Source organism: Thunnus thynnus, chromosome 13 (genome assembly GCF_963924715.1).
Source record: "Thunnus thynnus chromosome 13, fThuThy2.1, whole genome shotgun sequence".
Classification (NCBI taxonomy): domain Eukaryota; kingdom Metazoa; phylum Chordata; class Actinopteri; order Scombriformes; family Scombridae; genus Thunnus; species Thunnus thynnus.
In genome coordinates, this window is record NC_089529.1 from 15147210 (window position 1) to 15159890 (window position 12681).

A 12681-nucleotide genomic window follows, 5' to 3' on the forward strand; every position below is an offset into this window, starting at 1 on the left:
GTTTTTGAACCTTCCAGCTAAAGAATATTCAGTGGACAAGAAGTCATTCCCTATCAGTGTGCAGGGATCTCTAAAACCCCTTTGCTGAAAACACATTTCAACAGCTTTAATTTTAGACTCCATAACAGTGCTAGTTTCTGCGCAGTCCCAGTGATTGGCCAGTTGGAATATAGCAAATGAGCTGTTTTGGATGATTACTCTCATCTTTTAAGTGTGTTTCTGCTTAAGGGTTTGTGATGGTATTCTTAACTATAAAATAGCCTAAATATGCTGGCCTGAAAACAACCATCCACGAAGGAAAAAAAAAACATTTGGCAAAAAACTGCAGTAATATATAGCATTTTTTGAGCACCAAGGCCAAGACTGCAACAGATCTTCAGTGTCCAGGGTACTCTGTGGTCTTTTCCCATCTCAGAATTAAATTTCTGGTGAATGTGCCCAGCAGTGACTTTAATTAAAATAAATGAGAAAATCCATTTGTGATGCCCCTCCTGCCATCCCCCTTCACCCCATCGGAGTCTGCATCCTAATGGATGGTGAGACACAACTGTGTGCTTTTTTTTGTGTATTATAGTATGCGTGCTTCATTATTCTCTCATGCATATTCTTTCTTTACCGAGTGTGTATTGTTTGGTTTTTCCAACATGAAGTAAGAGAACCAATTCGGAAACAAATGATTCAGACCTTCTCAGATGATAATGACGGATGTGAAGGAGATAATAAACTGATTCTCCTCATTAATCAGTCAGAGAAATGATAAGGCAAATTTCAGAGCAAGCTTTACCTATTAGTCATGATGCCATTTTTTGGATGGGAACAGTCTGGAGACTTCAAATAAAAGGCACATTTTCAATCCACAGATTTTTCAAATTGCCTGCAGCTAAAGAAAACACAATGAAAAGACTGCAATCAAATAATTTATTTCCCAGATGAAAACCAGAGTTATTGGGGTTGGATGAACCTCACCTCAGTGATAGCTATTGTGACACATTCTGAGGCTCCTGCTTTTTAATCAAAGCTTTTTGGATGCCTGTCCTGTTTTCTCACCACCTGCTCCTGATCTCCTAACTAACCTAGCACTGCATGTTAAAACATTTAGATTACTCAGTGTAATCTTTTTTTTATATTTATTGTCTTCAGATGGGTAGTAATACATGGTTTAGAATACAGATGCAAGGAATTTGGGTGAGCACAAACTGACATTAAAATACAACCTGACAGAGGGCAGCAAAGATCCATGTGCCTGCACAGTTTGACACATGAACAATCACGTTTCATCACGTTATCCAAAACATTCTTATCTGTAGGTACAGTATGTTCCTCTAGTTATGGAAGCTGGTCCATGATACAAGTTCAGTACAGATCCATAGTTCAATTATCATGTATGACGAATACTTGTCTGACAACAGGTGCCTGACATAAAAAAAGAGTATTTAATATGAACAGACAATTTACCTGCATCTATAGCCACTTAATAAAACAATAATGGTCCTTAAAAGCATGTATCACATTTTTAAAAAACATGACCATATTCACAATGCTAATTAAGACAAAAGTAAACACTTCAAAACAGGCATGTGTCATTGAGAGTTATACTGTTTATTGTCATTTACAAAGATACAAAAGCTAGAACTGTTTGTGATGTTAAGCTAGTCTTGGGTTGCAGCTGCTGTATTTGTGAATATTAATTACTCAGTATCTCTATTATTATTGATGTCACTCCAATTGTTTGATACAACTATACTACAGAAAAAAAAAAAAACCTTGACTGAAAATGAAGAAGCAGGGTGCATGCAGTTGTGTGTGCATGTCATCATCTGTTTAAATATATATACTCTGTCACTGTCAGTTGTGGGCCAGAGAATAAATATGACACACGCCAGGGTGTTTCCTGGGTCTCAAGTGTTATGTGAATTCTGCTGGGTGAGTCATTATGCCGTCAACAAGGAAAAGCAGCATCAGTCTCCTTGTCCTCCCACTCTGTCTCTGGGAATGATGCGAAGCTCTGAGCCGTGTTTAAGAAACACGTTCCCTGCAACACAGCACAGAGCCCCATAAAGATGACAGTTTATAATCGGTGCTCTTTAATAGGACGTTTTACAGTCAGTAAAGCTCATACACTGCAAACAACATTGCCAGCTGGAAGAGAAACTTGGACTTGTTTTCTTAAAAGAAACAAAATGTATAGTATAACTGTATCTGATTAGCTAGAAAATGCTATCTCTAAATCTAAATCATAGATTCATTTACAAAGTTGCACAGGTTGGGTAGTTACTAAGATATTTGTACTAACTGTAAAGATTAAAGGTTAATTTCTTGATGCCTAATTTTAAGATCATTTGTCCTTATAGCCACATCACGTGAGTTTTATTGAGTCCACATACAGAAAGTTCATTTGAATAATTTATAATTTTTCATTATGGACTCACAGATAGAGTCATTCATTCATTCAACCAGTCTTCAAGCTGAGATCACATAATTTCTAAAACCATTAGTGTAAGTGCACTGTAGTTATGGCGGAGAAAAAAAAAGATGATATTGGTCTTATAAAGATGTGTGAAGAAAAAGAGGTGGTAAAATTACATCCGATCGATTTCTAGCGTGTACTCAATCCTGTGAACATGAAGCAGAAAGGCTGCAGTGGGTGAAAAAAAAGACAATCTGACAGAGGTGTCTGAACTGCGGCTATTCTTGGCAGCACAAAGCATGAATGTTACGCAGATAAACAGCTGCTGTGAATGCCCACCAAATGTTCCTTTCTATGATATTGCCCTCTTGTCAAAGCAGACATTGCCTTATCCTGCTCTATGCAGAAAACCCAGTCATCCATAACCTTTGTTGAGAATAATGACTTACATAAAGAGAGGTGGGCTACACGTTAAGTATGAACCTCAGGGAAACACCAAGGAGGCTGACTCAGTGCTTCACCAGGGCTCTGCAATAATGTGGGAATCTGAAGTCAAGTGAATTCTGACTAAACAGCCTGGTGCCTGTAACTGGCCTCCGGTCGGAGGTCAGTTTTTAATTTAACATTAAGTACTGCTTTCTTCAGGCACTGCATCTATATTCATGAATCACTAAAACACCATTTATATGAAAGAAACTGTTCAAACACAGACACCTCAGTTAAGTTAGGCGGATCTAAGTAACTCAGGCTTATTTTTAGGGAATTCAGTTCCACTAAGCAGGTTTAATTAAAGTCAAGTTACCAGGGAAACACATCATTTCAGACGGGGCTTATATGGGTTTGCCTTAACTTCAACGCCACTGTGCACCAGCCACTTAATTTCACCACACTTCTCAACTTATCATTCATCCAAATATAATCAGTTCCTTTTAAGCCAATGCTGTGCGGGGTGTAATATTTTAAAATCAGATGCAGTTCTGAACACACTCAACGGCAATATGGTGACATAACCTTGCGCTACAGTGCAATATTACATCACCTTTGGGTTGGGGAAAGATTGGGCATAGTTACTCTACAAATAAGGATTTTCAACAACTCCTTTTCAGAGAAACATCATGAGTCATGAGTCTTCCCTGCCCTTCTAAAAAGATTATTTCTGGCATTTCAACTTAGACAATTAAGGGTGTAGAGAGAGAAAAGATGAGAGACAGGTGACATGTGGCAACAGTCATGAGGCAGAGTCTTATTCAGGATGTCACAGTTACAAGCCTGAGCAGACAAGACGAAATCCTTTAAGTGGTTTTCACTTCTTCCCATCTCAGAGTCAGTGATCTGCAATATTTTGCCAAGCTGATATGGTTGATAGTTTTCATTATTTAATGGTTCTTCTGTATGTATCACACACATCTGAACCGATGATCCCTGCTTGACATTTCGGCCTGTCTTTTACATCCATGAATACCACTTTAACCTGATTTTTCAAAACCCAAATTGAATAACCATTATTATATTAGCTGGAACTGCTTGATCCTTTATCGATTTGTTTTGTTACCTCAAGTAAGGCTTTTCATTGAGCTTTATATTCGTTAGTTGTCTTTGTGGAACCACCAACAGAAGTCGCTGCCTCTGGGTGCTTTATCAAGCTAATCTTTTAGAATATCAAACACAATGCCACCAGCATTACCAAAGTGCATTATGAAACACGCTTTATTCAAGTTTGGTATTAATGCTATGATGAAAGCACACTGACAAGAGGCAAAGCGCTTAAAATAAAGCCCAGAGGTTGATTATGCTTCTAAGAACCTTATTACAATAGAATGAAAAGAAAAACATCTTACACCATCTAGAGTAGCTTTTGTGGAGATATAATACCAAAATGTTAGTTATCTTTGGAGAAAAGTAGCTTTTCAAAGATTATCTAAAGGCACAGGCTCCAAAACAACATCAGAACTCACCTGCTGTCTGGGCAGGGTTGATTCCTATTCCATCTGCAGGACAACAATGAAAGGCAAAAAAAGAAACAAAATGTAAACCAAGAAGACTATCAATGCAAATGAGTAGCACAGAAATGAGATAATTTACATTGTTGCCAGTTCACCCGTAATGATGTTGCACTAGGCAATAACAATGAGAGCGTGTCTCCGCAGCATGCAATTCTATCCGGAATAATAACAGAGCAGTCATTAATTCTGCACTGCTAAACTGAAAGTCATATTAGACATGGCAGTTATATCTCAGCCATTTTGACCCAAATCTCATTCCAACGCTATTTGGCAACTCTAACATGTCCAGTACTTCCAAACAACTGCCTAAAAGTATCATCTCTATATGACGGAGCTACCTTGTATCATGTATTTGAATGTTTGATTGTGAATTTTCTCTTAATTTCTTTTTCTAAACTGCTTAAAACTGTCAGTACAGAGCAGTGGTAAACAAAAACATCATCGGTTTTAATGCGACTGTCACAGCGCAGATTAATTTGTTGGGAAACAACAAATAAGCCGACAATTTTCCTTCGAACAGCCACAGAGACAGTTGAATTTGTTCCAGTGATTACTATCTGTGTGGTTACATGTGTTCTGTGCCTTAATGAATCCAGCTGAATATTTTTTTTCATGTTGCAGGCTCAGGTTATTTTAGACATACATCTGTTGGGTAGTTGGTAGAAACCAATTCTGCAACTCCAAACAGCTTGAATGCAGCTTAATTTTAGCGCCAATGCTTAATTGGCAATTCAAACATCTAACAATCTTTAGATACTATTTCTGTTTTATCAAGGCTCTAATTAGCTAGTTTACTCATCTCTAATATGGAAAAGAAAAACAACTCAAGGAGCCGAGATAAGTGGCAGATCAATAGGGTCACAGATTACTTAATGCCCCTTAAAAGCAGACTTAGTAGCTGAAACAGGCTGCCATTACTTGCAGTCAATGTAAGTAATGACCACACGATCCTGCTTGTACTCTGTGACTTCAAAATTGCAGCATCTTGTGGAAGTTTGCAGTGAAAGACGCATTGCAATTTGTTTTTTTTCCTTTGAATCCTTTTAGGAGATGGACTCAAATTACATCAGTAAGTTCACCTTGCAGTTCATGTAGTGCTTGTGCACTGTGACGGATATTATGCCCTAAAACGTCTTTGAGACTGTATTGAAAGAGCCTGATATCTGAAGATTTTGCAGTGAAAAACCTTTCTGACAACCTTGTGGAAAGTTTATGTCAAGGAAACTTTTTAGTTTTTTTTCTCAAATCTATGAAAAAAGGGGCAAAATAGCTTTTTTTTTTTCTCCAGGCCAAATATACTGTATTTTATAAATTTCTGTAGTTACTTCCATATATTTCAGACACACTGTAGCTCATTTTGACTTTCAGGACACAGTTATGCAAAAAGGAAGAGGACTATATTTTAAAGTGATAGTTTATAGGCTTGCTGGAAGATCTTTCAGTGATTACTATGATTATTATCTGACTTCAGTATTTCATTCTTTAGCTTATTTCCAGCATCACACTGCAGCTCAAAGATTGCAGTGAGCGGCCCCTGACTTTATTCAAACTCTCCCAAAATCACATACTTTCCCTCCCAGCTTGCTGTTGAAGTTTCCAAACAAATTAGACTCTCTCTGAAGAAAGATGGTTTTCTTTTAACTGTCACACTTGTAAACATGTCACTTTTGCACTTGCAGTAGCTTGTTAAAGAGACAAAGAAAAATGCTTAGTCAAAAGACTTTTCCCCAGACTCACCATTTGTTATAATTGCACTGGTTGCTGATGGCACTTTGAACTGTTGAAGAAAATGAAGCAGAGAAAAATGATCAAACTCAAATCCCCATTAGTGAAACTTTACAAAAGAAGCAACCATTTAAGTTTTTCAGGGATTTCAGCAGCACTAAAATATTTTGGTTAGCCTAAATAAATCAGGGACATGTTGCTACCCAATTACATTTGGCCTGAAGACAGTGTGAATAAATCATCAAGAAAAAATAACTTTATCCACTGAGTCAGCACACTTCAAGTATATATGTGTGATTCTGAGACTTTATGACAACTTCAAAACAGGAGCTGCAGTTACGGGCGTCTTCGGAAACAAACTTGGCGAAACCAGCAAAAAGAGAATGCTGTGTAGTGTGTTTTGTTTTCAGTCTTTTTTGTCTGCCAACTTTTACGCTTGTCAGACACGTGTGTTTGTCTTTTCACACAGATTCAAGCCCGTACGCCTGCACTTACACACAAACACACACACACACTCATACAAACAGTTATGAGAGCGCCTGAGGGAAAGATAGCCACGCTTGAATTTCTGGAAGAAAATCACTCAGCATGGTCACAATACATGTCCTACTTCTGTGTTAGACAGAAGGGGGATGTGGGCTGGTGGGATTTGCAGTGAGAGGATGGAGGGAGCAGTCTGTCACTGGGGAGATAAGGTTGAACTGAACTGCTGCTCACCAAACTACTGCCAGGTAGTGCAAGCAACTCAAATAAAGTTAAAAAGTTTAGATCAGGAATGAATGGGCGTTGATGGAGTTTTGTTAGATATAGAATAGGATTGGTGGATAAAATATAACTTATAAACTGACTTTGAATTATTCCCCGTTTGTTAATTATTAAATTCTTTTTTCTTTTCTATCTTTTGGGAGAGAAGAAGTTTTCGTCATGTGTAAACTCATCTTGGCATTTCTCTCTCTTTCTCTGTTTATTTTGAGCTGCTGCAGCTCAAAATAAAAACTGGCACTGGCTAATCTTAATTCTCACTTAATTCTACAAACCACTTTGGCAAGAGAGACTTTAACAAATTAACAGTATCCCCACACTGATTATGTGTAAAAGAGTCTACTTTCAAACGCTTTTCCTTTTTAAGAAATGATATACATGATCCAACTCAGTGGGCTATCTCTGTTGGCTTCAAGGAGCAGCCAAGACTAATTTGTGTATGGTCTAGGAGTATGGAGGTTTGTAACAGAAGCAAATTACCACCCTTTCTACACATAGTGAAAGCAGCACATCAGCAGCAGTTCAGCCACAGAACTGATGTGTCGTCACCAGTGTTTTGTTAGCGCTGCTCAGAGCCCGACACACGATATTTCTAGTTGTAGACTTGAAGCCATAGAAGAGGATTTGGGGTCAAGGTTATGCCCATAAAGCATAAGTGTAGGCAGCTGTATTGATTCAATAAATGCATATATTTTCTGTTAGACACATGAGACGGACGACTGAAAAATGTGGATGAAACATGTCCTGTGTCTGTAACACTTATAAGAGCAAGACTTAATTTCACTTTAGTAAAGGTTGTTGATAACAGATATCCCTAATAAGCAAACTTCAAACATGAAAAGGGAATCAAAAAGAAGAAAAATGCTCCCAAACGCTATTGATTTCTGAATGAATGGTTATTTGGCGTTATTTTTGGCATTTAAAAAAAATATTTTTGGCCTGGCGGGGGTTTTCGTTGGCCTGGCAGCCCGCCAGGCGTGTACTATTATAGGGGAAACACTAGAGTACTTCATTCCATACCTTTTTTTTTCTACTTCATTTGATACTCATCATGTGGATGGAAGCATTCGGTTGTGTAAAATGCCACCACTCCTCCCCATCCAAATGATTTTCACACAAATACATTTTGAAAGCGTTCAATGATTTGAAACATTTACTAAATAACTGTGCAAAACTGTATTATGAAGTATTATTACCACAGACTGTATGGGTTGTAGCTGCTGCGGTAGTTGGCCAATCATGTTGTATTAAATTGAAGAATGCTTGCGGTGATTGGCTGCAAGCAAAACCATATAAATAGTCTTTTTTTTTTCTAGATCTGGGTACAAAAAGGATCGAATGCAGGTATAGTTTGACTGGAGGAGTGTTGATACTACTTCATACTGGGTTATTTCAGTCAATACCTAGTGCCGTCCCACTATATTAAAGAGTTGGACTATGGTTAGGTTTTCTACTCATTTCTAATTCTCACACCTTCTTGGTAAAAAGATATTTATCGTAGAGAACAAACAGTAATCTTACCTCCTCAGCTGCAAACTTCAAAACTGCTGTGAACGGTGTGCTCTCTGGAACACTTAGTCTGTGGGAAAACAATAAATCAAACAGGATTTTTAAAACGCCATAAAATTCCAGCCTTAATTTCACTACCTGTGTATTACTGTTTACTTTTCAAAGCAGGATTGCCACATGCTTTGATATCATCTCTCAAGAGATTGACCTGAGTTTCGACCATCAAGTAGACGGGCTGCTTTACTGTTTTAAAGCCTTAACAGCTCCAGAGGTGCAATACTGTAGATGACTATTTATTTTGACTTCCATGGAAAGGAGGAGAACAAAAAGAGCATTTCCTTACAGGGCTCAATTGAGTGTAACATTACTTTTGTCAGAGTCATTTCAGTCAGAGAACATAAGACCATTTATGGTGCAAATGGTTATACGCTTTCAGTTGGATGCTTCTCCAATGAATCCAACAGTACAGTTTTCAGCAGGGAGTTGAAACCCTCCCCAAGGGCTATAAAAAATAGAAACCAACATATTTTGCTGCGATACATGAGTAGCTGATGTGGTGAAGGGCAAAATCAATCGACACAGTCAGTACAGCAGCAAGAAGCTGAGAGAGGAGAAAGGCATAAGCTGCAGCTTCTGCATTATGACTGAGTGAAAGCTTGTCAGATTATAAAGACCACCACGTTGCCCTAACTGAGAGTGATTGGAGATTGTTTGAATGTGATTAATGATGATAAAAGTGGGATGAATATAACTACTAATAGTGTTCTTGAATTCAGTCCACTAACAGAACTGATGTAATGCTTCATTTACTATCATTATCCCTCTATTCATGCTAATACTCTAACAGCTTCAGCAGGGCTTTGTCCAACGTCATTAGAGAATCAACTCCTGGTCAAATGCTTAAAAAAGCAGCAGTAGACAGATCCCTGCAAAAATGTGATATTTTACTGAAGTCACAGTGGCTTCAGGAACAGTACGATGAATTGTTCAGTCGCTCATAAAAGATTAAGTTCAAGAGGCACTTCTGTTAATGAATGACTTGCCAGTTAATTTCTAAATTGTTGGATTTTGAAAAGAAAGTTTTAATGCGACAGTCTCTTCACACTGTACAAAAGGTTATAATTAGATAGGGACTCCACTTCCTAGGATGATATACGGTACACACTGCTCTAGCTAGAAGTGAATAGTAAGAATATCAACTACTTAAGCAATTCTTTTTATGAACTTTATAAGTAAAATCACTTGGAATACAGTTGAAGCTATCAAAAATGTAATTTTATCTAACAGTAACTGGAGCCTTAAAGTCCCCCTACACTTATAAATGTCTTCTTTAGAGATGGAGCGATTGCAATTTTCTTGGCCGATTCTGATTTTTTAAATGTCTGACCTGCCGATTCCGATTTTTGCCAATTTTCTGTCCTTATAAGAATTTAATGAGAAAAAAAGTTTTTCTTTCTAAGAACTATAACTGACAGGATACACAAACATTTTTGTAACTTTTCTTTAATTAAATATTGAAATTCAATTGTATGTTAATTAACTATTTAAATAACTTACATTTTTCCTCTTGAAATTGGGCATGTTCACCAGGGTGATGATTTTTCAAGTGTCTGATTAAGTTAGTTGTTCCACATGTTTTCAAGGTTGTTCTCCCGCAGCTTATTTGGACTTAAAGGTTTTACAAAAGCTTTGTGTCTTCACTCACGCTGAAGAACTTCCACACCAACAACATGTTGTGTGTGTGTGTGTGTGGCTGTACTGTCTGTGCTGCAGCTGCTGTTGAGTGCGCGACATGAACCGTAGTGCGGCTCTGTGCAGAAAATATGACCAGCAAAATCGGATACATGAGGCTCATCAAAGCCAGTCACCGGTCATGGCCGACTAGCTGAAAACCGGCTGATTTCAATCAATGGCCCATCGATCGGTGCATCTAGTCTTGTTCATTATTACCTCACTAGAAGACTGTTTTCACATTCATCTGCTGAAGTGGGAAAGTTGCTCTGTGCTCACCTTAAATCTAAGTTTAATACGTGTATGTATGAGTATGATTTGCAACATCACGACTAACTTGGAAACAAATTGTGGTCCGGTATGGAACTGCAATGTGCCACGGAGACACTAGTGCACATACGGTACACTATTAATACACAATTTCTGAGGTGAAAAATACTTGCACATTATAGATTCTGGAGAACTCAATAAATGAGAGGGAGTATATGTAATTTGTATATTTTTTATTTTTGAGTGGAAAACCATATGCCTTTGCTTATCCATACTCAGATTATGACTCTCCATTCAGTTTACTGCTGCCAGTGTTTTTGAACACCAGTATGGTGTCACCAAAAACTGTGTTGCTCAGTCTGTCTAGCAGGGTACATGTACAAGGTGCACAGTATATTTAGCAATTTTCTCCCCTTGTGGTTGTGGTTTTGTCACAGGTCACAAAGTTGACACACAGATAAATAAGCTCATTCTTTTCATTGATGACACCCCTTAAGAGGAGATGGTTGGCTGTCAGGTCAATTTCGTTTCAGTAGAACTCACAAAACGCTGCAAAACTAACTTCATATATAAAATGTCTAAAGCAGAAGTTAAATGGAGTCAGTACTGTTAGCTGGTGCTTTCGGTGCCACCATGGGAATCAGTTTTACACTGACAGATGTTTTCTCAATGACCACATTCATGTAGCTCAAGTTAAACACATCATCTCATGTTTCCACAACAGCGTAAAACACTGAAACCTGCCGTAATGTTCAGGTAAAATCAGTGTTATAGATAAGTTAAAATACCCAACATAGATTCAGTGCTGTGATTGCTGAGCTGTCAGTGTACTCACACTTTGTACGGCAGCCGGGGGTCCGACGTCAGGGTGATTTTAAACGTTACTTTAGACCTAGTGAAGAGGACGAAGGACCGTTATTAGCACCTTGATGCTAAATAATAAGCGTGAAATGTTTTCAAGTAAAAATGACACAAAACAAAGCAGAAACTCACATCTTTTGGGCGAGGCGACTCCGTTCACGATCTGTTTATACACACCCGGAAGTCCGAAGGACCCATACATACACGTCATCCCTCCAGTCCTGTTTTTGATACATATCTGTGTATATTAATGTTTTTAGCAGGGTTTTATTATTTTTTCGAAATGCATATTTTTTCATTAAAACATCGTGGGTAGTGTTAAAAATGAAGGTACAATTTGTACTAATAACTGACAGGCATTCATCCCGAGCGACTACCGTTTGCCGTAAATGACAACGGTAGGGCGCACTAACATTTTCTTGGCACCCAAACATCCATGGGCACTCCTCCTGGGTAAATTTAAAGTTTACCACTTTTTTGTTATTTTCCTAACAGAAGAGTTGCTTTTTCCTCTACTGCATGTATTGTCAGAGATTTGAAACCTGCTTGAGATATCAATGTGAATGTCATGTTCTGCTTTATTTTGGACAAACTTACATGGTAATGAAGCAGAAAGTTCATATTGATCCAAAGTGATGCATCCCAAACTGGAAAAAACAACTTACCCACTTTTTCACCGCCATTCTAATGAAATAAATTATGAACTTCACATATGTTTTTCAGAAAATGTAGTTTGTGTGTGTGGTACTACCTGACAGCCAGATCTCAGATGTCATATAAGGATGGATGCACCATGGCTTTTAAACCACTCTGTGTTTTTAGCTGTAACAACAACAACACTGTACCTTTGACAAAAAACAAACAAACAAACAAAAAAAACAAACAGATGCATGCATAGGCCTAATTTTTAGGTTACTGTGTTGTTAAGGTAAATTTGCCACAGCAAACATACAATCTTCTACTACCAGTCCATACAAAAATGAATCTAGCAGAAAGCTAAATTACATAACTGCAGCTAAAAACTTGGCATGTGTTCCATGTCAATCTTGAATCCCGAAACGAGCATTTGGGCCTTGTTAGTGCTGAACAGAAAGCACTGGAGTGTGTGTCAAATTATGTAATTGCAGCTGGATTGGCCACAGTGGCAGCATTTCAGAATTTTTGCCAGTGTCATTTAAGCAGTGTCATTTTCATAAGCACCATTTTCATGAAAGTGTGAAAAGCCTGAATATCAAGGTCTGTCGCGTCAAGCTGTTCACTGTTCTCATCAATCCAAACAGAGAGCATGAACAAGGCCAAATAATATTCATATCAGGGAGTCTAGATGCCTTTTTTACAGTATTGTTCAAATCAAACTCATCAGCTATAGTCTGATCGATGGCAAATATCAAATACATGTGTACTGTTTTATTT

The 12681-nt window shown here is 38.0% G+C and overlaps 1 protein-coding gene across 1 annotated transcript; it reads right to left on the reverse strand.

Moving 5' to 3' along the window:
- Positions 1-1578: 1578 nt before the first annotated feature.
- On the reverse strand, positions 1579-11501 carry ufm1 (ubiquitin-fold modifier 1). The gene is made up of 6 exons (XM_067608223.1): positions 11401-11501; positions 11243-11299; positions 8419-8476; positions 6148-6187; positions 4363-4395; positions 1579-2032 (listed from the first exon to the last, which is right to left on the reverse strand). Coding segments are annotated over exons 1-6 (264 nt in total). The 5' UTR covers positions 11403-11501; the 3' UTR covers positions 1579-1958.
- Between the last annotated feature and the right edge of the window lie 1180 nt (positions 11502-12681).